This window comes from Cryptotermes secundus, unplaced genomic scaffold, assembly GCF_002891405.2.
Source record: "Cryptotermes secundus unplaced genomic scaffold, Csec_1.0 scaffold201, whole genome shotgun sequence".
Classification (NCBI taxonomy): domain Eukaryota; kingdom Metazoa; phylum Arthropoda; class Insecta; order Blattodea; family Kalotermitidae; genus Cryptotermes; species Cryptotermes secundus.
The window spans coordinates 713,994-725,491 of NW_019723300.1; the positions used below are offsets into that span (position 1 = coordinate 713,994).

At 43.8% G+C, this 11,498-nt stretch overlaps 2 protein-coding genes across 6 annotated transcripts in view; both read left to right on the forward strand.

Annotated features, from left to right (window-relative positions):
* Positions 1 to 9,823, forward strand: part of LOC111861692 — a 23,151-nt gene extending 13,328 nt beyond the window's left edge. The window contains exon 6 of one of the 5 annotated variants that reach the window (XR_004512712.1): positions 9,739 to 9,823. Coding sequence is in view for 2 of the 5 variants with exons in the window: in XM_033750421.1 (XP_033606312.1) it covers positions 3,233 to 3,421 (189 nt within the window). In the remaining 3 variants the exon portion in view is untranslated. Of the gene's footprint in view, positions 1 to 3,232; positions 4,259 to 7,613; positions 7,722 to 9,738 lie in introns of those variants that run through there. The other 4 variants (XR_004512714.1, XR_004512713.1, XM_033750422.1 and 1 more) reach the window with 4 other exon arrangements.
* On the forward strand, positions 7,685 to 11,043 carry LOC117282100 (gastrula zinc finger protein XlCGF71.1-like; the record flags this gene model as incomplete). The annotated part of the gene is made up of 2 exons (XM_033750419.1): positions 7,685 to 7,692; positions 10,323 to 11,043. Coding segments are annotated over exons 1-2 (729 nt in total), but the record flags the coding sequence as incomplete, so codon positions are not given.
* Positions 11,044 to 11,498: the final 455 nt, after the last annotated feature.

An 11,498-nucleotide genomic window follows, 5' to 3' on the forward strand; every position in this document is an offset into this window, starting at 1 on the left:
GAGCCGTTACTTGAACGCTTGCGACGCGCGTATTAGATTTTTGGTTTGGGGTTTTTTTTTTGTCTTAGAATTTAGACTTGAGTTTAGATGGCAGGAGTGCTTAACGCCTGATATTTCTAGCGTCGACACAAGGGGTGCTGACGGGAAATTGGTTGTCTGTGTTTTTTTGGTCAAAGGTGTCTTTTGGTTATTTATGTATTGTATATTTTGTTATTAAAATTGTATTGTTGTATCTTAGCCGCTGAACTGAGTGTAGCTTCCTCCTCCTAGCTTGGATACCCCATCTGCACCTAGGGGAGCGTGGGAACCGACAATAGAGTCAGTAACGATTGCGCTGTGCCCTTCCGCTTCGTAATAGTAATGATTCTTAGTAATAGGTGGAGAGGAAGCGGAAGGGCGCGGTGCAGATGGTAGCAGAGCGTGGTTAAGTTAAGAGAGAGATTCTCTCTTGTTTCGTAGTCCCTGTCCTGGTTAGGAGACGTAGTGTTTGAGTGTACGTACTTTTGGAACAGGGTGTTGCTGGCTCGGCTAGAGAGTACTGCTATTTGTACTAACGTTATTGTTGTGTTCCATGCTTGTATGAAATGCCGTTAGCGTGGATATACGACTTGTCCAAGCAGCAGGCGAAGGAGTTGGCCCGTCAACTGGGCCTGTCTACTGACGGAACGCTGGATGACTTGCGGAAACGAGTTAAGGAAAAATGGACGGCCATCGAGCTCTGCTTGCCTTTTCCAAGTACAGCTAAGTCGTCTGTAGTTACGAAGCCAGTTTTGCAAAGTACTGATTCTGTGGGTTATCAGGGGTATTGTTTAAGTAAGGTCAAACTTAAGTTGGCGACCGATTTAATTTCGGCTATTCCGGTACTGTCTGGTACAGACCCGGAAGAAATTTTAACTTTCTTGATCCGGGCAAAGGGGATTTTTGACCTAAAATTGGTTTCAGATTCTGAGTTCATGGCGCTTCTGGTTAGCAGAACGTCGGGAAGGATTACGCAAATCCTGAGAGCACACGTAGGGACGACCCAAAGCTGGGGGCTGGTTCAAACGGAAATAATTTCCACGTTTCTTCCTTGTCGTGTGAAGGAACGCTTTCTAGCGTCGCATGTCCTTCAGAGGTTCCAATCTCCAGGGGAAGATTTGAATAGTTACGTCATGTCAGTGGTAGCGGCGGCGGATATCCTAGGATTTTCTGGCTCGGAAGCTCTGATAGTGCAGCGTATGCTGCAGAATTTACATCCCAAAGTAAAATCGTATTTGTTATTTGCAACTCGGCCCGAGTCTATTAAAGATTTGTTTTCGCTCGCTACTACAGTAGCGGAAGCAGTGGCTGTCGAGAACCAGCGTAAGCGGACGACTGCCTCCGCTCAACAGGGGTGTGTCTCCCGGCCGGTTGCAAGTGGTATGGTAATAGGCCGGACACCTGCTGCCAAGGCCGATTCTAGACGCAGCTGCTGGGGATGTGGAGCGCCTGGGCATAAGTTGAGTGACTGTCCATCTAGGCCTCACCAGAGGCGGGCTCCCGGAAGTTCGGGAAACGATCTCGGCGCGCGGGAGTAAGTGGTGGGTCCCGAGTGCCGAATCTAAGTCCACCTCGCAGAGTTTTCTTTCCTAGGGATTCGCGGCCCTCTCCCTTCGTGACTGTACGTATTGGGGACTTTTGTTTACCAGCGATGTTAGATTCCGGCTCCTCTCGATCCTTTATAAGATGCGATGTCTTGGATACCATTAAAAGGATCGAACCTGCCTTATACCATCGAGACAACGGAGGAACGATGTCTGATGGCGAATGAGGAACTGGGTGAAGGAGTTACGTTTTCAGGGTTAATCTTGGGACATCTACCCGAAGCCTTCCAGTCCATCAGGGAACATCAGAAGAAAGATCCTTTCTGTACGGAGATTCATCGGAAGGTAGCCCAAGGAGATTCAACTGTGAAAAACTTCAAGTTGTTGAATGGCGCCTTAGTTTATCACCCTTCGAGAGGTTGGGGAAGGCGCTATCTTCTGCCCGAGTCATTGAGACCTATGGTGCTAGAGTATTTTCATAGCTCTCACTTGAGCGCGCACCTAGGAATGATGAAGACGCTGAACCGGATTAGTAAGGTTTTTTTCTGGCCAGACGTGAGGCGCGAGGTTTACGCATTTGTGAGGCGATGTGAGGATTGCCAGAGAGCTAAGCCGGCTCCTGATACTAAGGTGGGCCTTCATAGTAGTGAAGTGGTGACACGCCCTCTCGAGCGTGTATTCATAGACTTTGTGGGTCCTATCGTAAGGAGTCGAAAAGGAAATATCGCCGTGTTGGTGGTGTTAGACGGATTTTCGAAATTTGTCTGTATGTATCCAGTCAGGAGAATATCGTCGGAGGTCGTGAAGACCTGTCTAATGGAGAAGTTCTTTCCGTCGTTTGGAGTACCGCAGTCGATTGTGTCAGACAATGCTGCGGTATTCAAATCGAGAAGCTTTTACAATATGTGTTTTTCCTGGGGAATTCGCCATATTACCACCTCCCCTTATTATCCTCAGGCGTCCCAGGTTGAACGCTTCAACCGCAACTTGAAGGTGGCGCTAGTTATCTACCATAACTCCCAGCATACGCACTGGGACGAACATCTGTCCTTGCTAGCTCTAGCCTTCAACTCAGCGTGGCACGAGTCGACTGCAGCCACTCCAGCCTCGCTGATTCTCGGTCGAGATTTGAACCATCCCTTGGGGCTAAAATGGAAATTGTCCGAACTGGACTTAGATAAGCATGCTAGGAGTAGGGAGGAATTCTGGGAGACGGCCTTAAATAATTTGAGAAAGGCCCGCGCCAGGGTTGCTGCTCGCTATGACGCAGGGAGGAGGCGAGCAGAGTTTCGTGTGGGCGATTTGGTCCTAGTGAGAACGCATCCGTTAAGTTCGAAATCCCAGCAGCGTTCCGCCAAGTTGGACTATAGGTGGTCTAGACCACTTAAGATTGTAAGATTCCTTTCGCCGGTAACAGTTCAGTTGGCAAATTCAGATACTGGAGTGATTGTCAGGAAAGCACATGTCTCGCAATTGAAGAGACATATTTCAATTGAGTGATTACATTGTGTATTGGTTTGCTCTGTCATTCAGATGTTTCTAAATGATGTATTATTTAGTATCAGTATGTACTTGCTATTAACTTACTAAATGATGTATTTACTTGCTATTAACTTGCTAAAAGGATGTATTTCAGTGTTAGTTAACTGCACAATTCTTCTTTCGAGCAGGATGGTATCCTAGTCCCCTCCATTGCCTATCCTAGGTGGGATGGAAATGGCGATCTTCGGAAGCAACCCCCCCCCCACAGCGTCAACAATCCGCCAGCCAACTCGTGTCGACTCGCATCAAGTGAAAGCTCTCCCGGCTCCGGTGCTGTTGTCCGTGTGGGCCCTTTATCGGACAGCGGCAGGAGCTAGTGAGGAAGAAAACATCTTATCGGTCAGCCATGGATGGCCGGAACGTTTGTGGATCGAACACGTGTCTGCGCCGAGTGCACTGTAGGGCTATACTCTGGACTCCTTGTCAAAGATGCCAAGCGTGTAGCTGGCAAAGTGAAGGGAGTGAGTAGGACCCCGAGGAGCCCTATACGATGAAGGGACTTCTATTTCGGCATGTGTCTTCGGAGGATTTAGGGCGGAAACTGGACACACTGTGGGGGTGATATAAATAGAGCATTGGAACTCTTGAGGAGCTCTGTGTGCGAGAGATTAGATGAGAGATGCTCTTCGAGAAGGGGGGGATAGTGAGCCGTGCTAAGCTTTAGCTCGCTCACGATGACATCATCATCTTTCCTGTCACAGTTCCATCCCCACTATGCGGGATCCTGACATAGTCACGTGGTCCCAGGTACCCTCTTGTGAAGGGGAGACTTGTGCAGTGCAGTCGTTTAGACCAAGTCGACTTCGAAGGTTGTTTACTAGCCAGCAGGTTTGTGGTGGAAAAGATTGCTTTCGGCTGGGGCGGTTCTAAATTCCCTTTGGTGTTATCTGCTGGCCGGTAAGGACTGCCTGCGGTCGCGAACCGTTACTTGAACGCTTGCGACGCGTGTATTAGATTTTTGGTTTGGGGTTTTTTTTTGTCTTAGAATTTAGACTTGAGTTTAGATGGCAGGAGTGCTTAACGCCTGATATTTCTAGCGTCGACACAAGGGGTGCCGACGGGAAATTGGTTGTCTGTGTTTTTTTGGTCAAAGGTGTCTTTTGGTTATTTATGTATTGTATATTTTGTTATTAAAATTGTATTGTTGTATCTTAGCCGCTGAACTGAGTGTAGCTTCCTCCTCCTAGCTTGGATACCCCATCTGCACCTAGGGGAGCGTGGGAACCGACAGTAGAGCCAGTAACGATTGCGCTGTGCCCTTGCAGAGATCATCGAGTGTGACGCGCCTATCCTGACACATGATTCGCTCAATCTTCGCGACTGTCTCGTCAGAAATTGACGGTCTCCCAGTTCTTTTTTTGTCATGTATTGCAGTACGACCAGATTCAAACTCCCTACACCACTTGCGGACGTTCTTTATGTCCATGCACGACTCACCATACACTTCCACCAATTGACGATGAATTTAAATTGGTTTAGTCCCTTTTGCGTTCAAAAACCGAATAACTGCGCGAATCGGGAGCTCCATTTCTAACGGCAACCGTGCCAAGACTGAGCGTCCTAGCTACGTGCGCGCATGCTTGGTGGTATTGGAGGGAGTGGGGGAAGCAACGAATGCAACGGCTGCCAACAGCCACACGAAAAATTACCCAGCGCTTTGGAGATCTTACTTTTGGAATCAGCTACGTAATTGCTGACATTTAAATTAAATCCGTCCCGTAGCCATTACCGGAATTTAAAGGTTAAGTCCAATTTGCTGGTAAAAAGATTTTTCTTGCTAAATGCAGCTTTTGCCATGGCAATCCTGGATTTAATTTCACTAGTACACCTCCCATCATCTGTTAACAAGCTACCCAAATATTTACAACATTTCACATTCACCAGTTGTTTTGGTCTATCTTTATTGTGACTGGGGTTGGTTCTCTCAAAATTTTCATTACTTTTGTTTTTTCCACATTCATTTCCATGCTATAGCACCTTCCAATTTCGATTAGTCTATCAATCATACCCTGTAGCACAGTTTCTTCCTTAGCCATTAACACAAGGTCATCTGTATATTTCACAGTTTGAATAATTTGTCCTCCTAATTTGACTTCTCCAAGTCCATCCAGAGCGTTGGTAAGGCATTCGCTGTACAAGTTGAACAAAATTAGTGATAAACAGCATCCTTATCAAAATCCTCTTCCAATCTTCACACTTCTTGTCTCCCCTCTGTCCAGTCATACTCTAACTTTCTGATCCATGTACAATTTGCTGATCAATCTTCTTTCACGCCAATCAATACCTGTTCCCTTTAGGATCTGCATTAATTTGGTCCAGTTTACATGGTCAAATGCCTTCTGCCAGTCTGTGAAGCAAACACACAGTTCTTCATCTATCTCCAAAGTTCGTTCTGCTATAATTCTCATCATCCCAATTGCATCACTGTTTCCTTTTCCTCTTCTAAATCCAAACTGATCCTCTCCAAGTATATCCGCTGTTTTCCTTTCAATTCTTCTTTTAAGTATCTTTGCTATTATCTTTGGTGTATGTGCAATAAGACTTATTGTGCGATGGTCGCTGCATTTTGCAGCTTTTGTCTTTTTCTTTAAGGCAATCATTGTCACTTCTGTAAAGTCCTTGGGCCACTCCCCAGTTTCATATATGGTGATTATTAGTTTTGTCAGTGTTCTCAAACCACCTTCTCCCAGTAACTTAAGCACATCTCCAGGTACATCATCATCTCCTGTAGCCTTTCCATTCCTCATGTCCTTGATAGCTTTTTCCAGCTCACTTTTTAAAATTTAAAACTAAATGTTGATACGATGGTGTCTGCTTTGCTTTAAATATTGAATATTGTTGTGTAGAGTGCATATTTCTGTATAGATTTTATGTACATCCAGAAGTAGTGGTCATTTTCTGGCAAAAACCAAACGTTTACACTGTCAAGGAATCTTGTGTGACAGCCTAGGAGATGACTCATATGGATTTGCTCATGGTATCAGGGTGGACATGTCTATTGAACTGATGCAATGCTGTTGCATCTTTTTGAGGCGTTTTATATATACACACACACCTATATACAGAGTGTCCCAGGAGGAATGGACCAAACTTCGGGAGGGTGTTCCTTACGTTAAAGTATGCCGATATAACCCAAAACACCTATGTCCAAAGTTGAATGGTTACGGAGATAATGGCCAGAGAAGTGTCAAACTTTGACCGGTGTTACACACTTGTTGATTTCAAAATACATATTAAAACTGGCAGGAATATGTGGATTCTATAATGTTAACAATGTACGTAACATCAAACTAACTTGTGAGTGACGTGAAGCCATAAAATTGAAGTACAAAATACTCACTCACCATGTTATAATTGTCCTTAGGGTTTCCAAGCACTATACATGACACATGACTGGCAAGCGCTGACGTAATATGGCTGACTGCGCATACTGGTATAAACAGACTACATAACTGTATTAAATGTACATTCACGGAAAATCTCTTTTGGAATTTCGTTTCACTTATCTCATGTGGATTATTATGGGACAACGTATGAATATTTCGTAAATTATTTACACCGTCCCGGGTGAACGACGCCTCGTCACTGAATAAAATGACGCTTAACAGTTTGGGATGAGCTTTTATCCAGTGGCAGAAATCCATACGCTGAGCATGGTCGCCTGGTTCCAGATGTTGTACCCTTTGATCATGGTAAGGATACAGCTCTTCGTCATGTAAAGTTTGCCACACCTGCATACGTGATACGCCGATGCGAGAGGCCATTCTACGAGTGCACAGACACGGACTTCTCTCAACCATCTCAAGAACGTTCTCTTGTGTGTTTCTCATTTGTACATCCTCTTTTTCCAACTGCACAGAAACACTCGGAAGAGAATGAGTCTCACGCAATGCCTGGTGCATTCGCGTAAATACACTTCGAGATGGAATCCTTCGACCGGGAAAACGCCTTTGGTATTCTTCAAAAGCAGCACATGCAGTGCCACCGCAAAATCCACACACAAAATGCATATCACAATATTCCACATGTGAAAACGCGAAAGGCATTTCAGCAACTCCACAAAACTAATTACCAACCATTCACGACGCCGCCGCAACATACTCTGTACGTAGCACATGAGCTTACTGCTATTGTGAATCACCACACTCAAGGACAAACATAGATAAGACGTCTCAGCTGCCAGATATAGTGCGTGGACCCGCCAGAAGACCACACTTTTCTCGGGCCATTATCTCCGTAACCGTTCAACTTTGGACATAGGTGTTTTGGGTTATATCGGCATACTTTAACATAAGGAACACCCTCCCGAAGTTTGGCACATTCCTCCTGGAACATTCTGTATATACAGGATGTTTCACGACTTTAGGGCATAACTGCAGGAGGTGTCCTAGGACTTTGTGATCAAAAAAGTTCATATAAACATGTGACCGGTTTTGAACGGTTATGGAGTTATGACCGTTTTTCATTCCCGTACACACCCTTGTGTGAACCACGTCTGTCTTCTGGCAGGTCGCTATTTTTAGCCACCTATGGGCAGAGTGTTCTTGTTATTTCGACACTTGAGAGGTACCTAAAGCATCATGGGTTGGTATGTCCGGGGCAGTTCACAACCGAGCGGCAGCCTGTGTTGCGACCGGCGGTGGCATTTTCGAAAATCAGCTTGAAGCACCAATAAATTCAAATTAAAGGTAATTTCACGAAGTTAATTTTACATTCATACTTTAAATGTATCATGTATTATGCCGGTTTATTATTTTGTTCCGTTCATTGTCGGTAATCGTTACCTTCTATTCTGAGTTTAAAACAGGCATTACTCCCTAACCATCCAAAATCGAACACATGTTTATATGAACTTTTTTGATCACAAAGACCTAGGAAATCACCTCCTGCAGTTATGCCCTAAAGTCGTGAAACACCCTGTATACACAGGGTTATTCAAAAAGAATGAACCGATTTTATTACGCAATATTTTATTAAAGGAAAGTAATACATAACTCCAGCAAAGTCACAAGTATTCTACTCACAATCAACTTTTATTTCCTGTCTTACAAGTGTTCAATGTGGCCACCACCTGCAATATGGGCAACATCAGTGCGATAAGAGAATTCCTCCCAGGCGGGTATCAGCATATCATGATGCACTGAGTTAATAGCTGTTGTTATGCGATGTTTAAGGTCTTCGAGGTTAGTGGTTAGCGGTGGAACATAAACATGATATTTTACATATCCCCACAAGAAGAAATCACGCACGGTGAGGTCTGGGGATCTCGCAGGCCAAGCACAAAGAGCAAGGTCTTTGGCCCCCTTCTGACCAATCCATCGCTTGGGCACTTTTTCATTTAAAAAAGCTTGGACAATCGGGTGCCAATGGGGCGGTGCTCCATCTTGTTGAAAAATGAAGTCATGCGAATCTGCTTGCAGTGAAGTGAAGAGCCAGTTTTGGAGCATATCGAGATAGATTTGTCCTGTAACGGTGTTTCCTTCAAAGCAAAAGGGACCATAAATTTGTCCTGAGACACAGCACAGAAGATGTTCACCTTAGTGGAATCACTTTCATCAACTGTTTCATGTGGGTGCTCTGTTCCCCAAATATGCACATTGTGACGATTGACTGTGCCGCTCAAGTGAAAAGTCACTAAAAATTAAATGTGAAATGAAGGTTTTGTCTTCCATCATGTCCAGCATCGAATTGCAAAATTCCATCGGCTTCCTTTTGTCATAATTGGTAAGTGCCTGAACGAGCTGCAGTGTGTATGGTTTCAAATGTAGTCGTACTGTTAGCACACGCCAGACAGTGGATTGAGGGAATCGCAAGCTCACGGCTAGCTCGATTTTATGACTTCCGCAGGCTCCTCTCAGACGCATCACTGATTCTCGCCACTTGTTACTCCGAGACTCGTGGTCGTCCTGATCTTTTTCCTTTACACAGGCTCCCACTCTCTTGAAACTGTCGAAACCACTGTCGAATGTTCTTAGGACAGGGCGGATTAATGCCTAATCACCTTCGAAACGCACGCTGCACTGTGACAACCGAATTTGTTTTCGCGAACTTGAGAACGCAGAACGCGTTTTGCAGAGGACTCGCCATTCCGAGGGTAAGCGAACAACTGAACATTGCTGGAAGAATGACGCGACTTCAGCGCCCCTGTGGCAGCCCTTCACAACTTAGATAACTCCTCTTTGAAATGGTTACTGACTCATTCCATGACGATGCTTGAGAACTGAAGCAATGCGCCACGAAATCGGTTAATTCTTTTGAATAATCCTGTTTATTATATGGGGTCACGTGTAGGTGGGGTTTTGCTGGGCCATATACAGCCTTTCTTAATATCATTTTTAGGTCAGCCTTTATTGTTATTTCATTTTAGGAGCATATCCACTATTAATTAGATGCCTGTCCAGCCTTACAAATGCATAATTTTATTTAATATTGTAGTTGTTAAACAGTGGCAATTCAGCTTAACTTTTGTTGAATCAGAAACCTCTATACATGCTGATGTGCGCTCTCTCTATCCCTCCCTCCCATCTCTGTCACAACTCTCATGCCTACCAGTTTAACATCTCAATGTATTTGGACTTCAAACTTATTTCTCTTCCTATTAGGATTTTTCATGTTATTTACTCTCATTTTCCAGGGTAATTTGAATGAACTTCAACCTGTACGTGGTGAGGAGCGACGATATTCCTGTGATGAGTGTGATGAATCACTCGGTCAAGAGCAAATTCTGATAGCACATCGACACATACATAGTGGGGAGCAGTCATTTTGTTGTGGTGTGTGTAATAAGACATTCAGTCAGCAGAGTCATCTGAAGAAACATCAGCGCATACATAGTGGGGAGAAGCCACTTTGTTGCATCATGTGTAATAAGTCATTCCGCCTTAAGAGTGGTCTAAAGAGGCATCAGCGCATACATAGTGGGGAAAAGCCATTTTGCTGTGATGTATGTAATAAGTCATTTATTCAACAGAGTAATCTGAAGACACATCAGTGCATACATCGTGGGGAAAAGCCATTTTGTTGTGATGTATGTAATAAGTCATTCAGTGATCAGAGTAATCTGAAGAAACATCAGCGCATACATAGTGGCACAAAGCCATTTTGTTGTGATGTATGTAATAAGTCATTTGGTGATCAGAGTACTCTGAAGATACATCAGCGCATACATAGTGGGGAAAAGCCATTTTGTTGTGATGTATGTAATAAGTCATTTGGTGATCAGAGTACTCTGAAGATACATCAGCGCATACATAGTGGGGAAAAGCCATTTTGTTGTGATGTATGTAATAAGTCGTTCATTTTGAAGCGTAATCTGAAGAAGCATGTTTTCGTACATAGTGGGGAAAAGCCATTTTGCTGTGATGTATGTAATAAGTCATTTAGTCTGAAGCGTAATCTGAAGATACATCAGCAAATTCATAGTGGTGAAAAGCCATTTTGCTGTGATGTATGCAATAAGTCATTCCGTGATCGGAGTCATCGGAACAGACATCAGCTCATACATAGTGGAGAGAAGCCATTTTGTTGTAATGTATGTAATAAGTCATTTATTCAGCAGGGTAATTTGAAGAAACATCAGCGCATACATAGTGGCGAAATGCCATATTGCTGTGATGTATGTAATAAGTTGTTCGGTGATGAGAGTTATCTGAAGATACATCAGCGCATACATAGTGGGGAAAAGCCATTTTACTGTGATGTATGTAATAAGTCATTTAGTCACAAGTGTAACCTGAAGACACATCAGCGCATACATAGTGGTGAAAAGCCATTTTGCTGTGATGTATGCAATAAGTCATTCCGTGATCAGAGTCATCGGAACAGACACCAGCTCATACATAGTGGAGAGAAGCCATTTTGTTGTAATGTATGTAATAAGTCATATAGTCAACAGAGTCTTCTGAAGAAACATCAGCGCATGCATAGTGGGGAAAAGCCATTTTGTTGTGATGTATGTAATAAGTCATTCAGTGATCAGAGTAATCTGAAGAAACATCTGCGCATACATGTTGATGTGTGTAGTAAATCATAGAGCAGTAGAGATGAGTTTAGACTAAAGGAAAAGTATGTGGCTTGTAGCATGCAACAGTATTTCATGTTGTAAGTAAGACAGTTTTGCTGTGTGGCATGCTTCAGTTTTTTAGAATGCTACAATATATTGGAGTTGATTGCTGTTGCTAACCTTTTGAATCGACAGGAAATGAACTGAATCCCATGGTACAAAACATCTGTGCAAATGAGTTCCATTTGATTCTGACTGCTGAATGTGCACAATGCCCTGTCTTGTTGAGTGGAAACAGACATGACATGACATTCTCCTACAGTTATGATGTTAATTCAGCACTGGAAGCTAACGAATAGTAGAGTGTAGTCACTGAAACGGATCAACAGCTT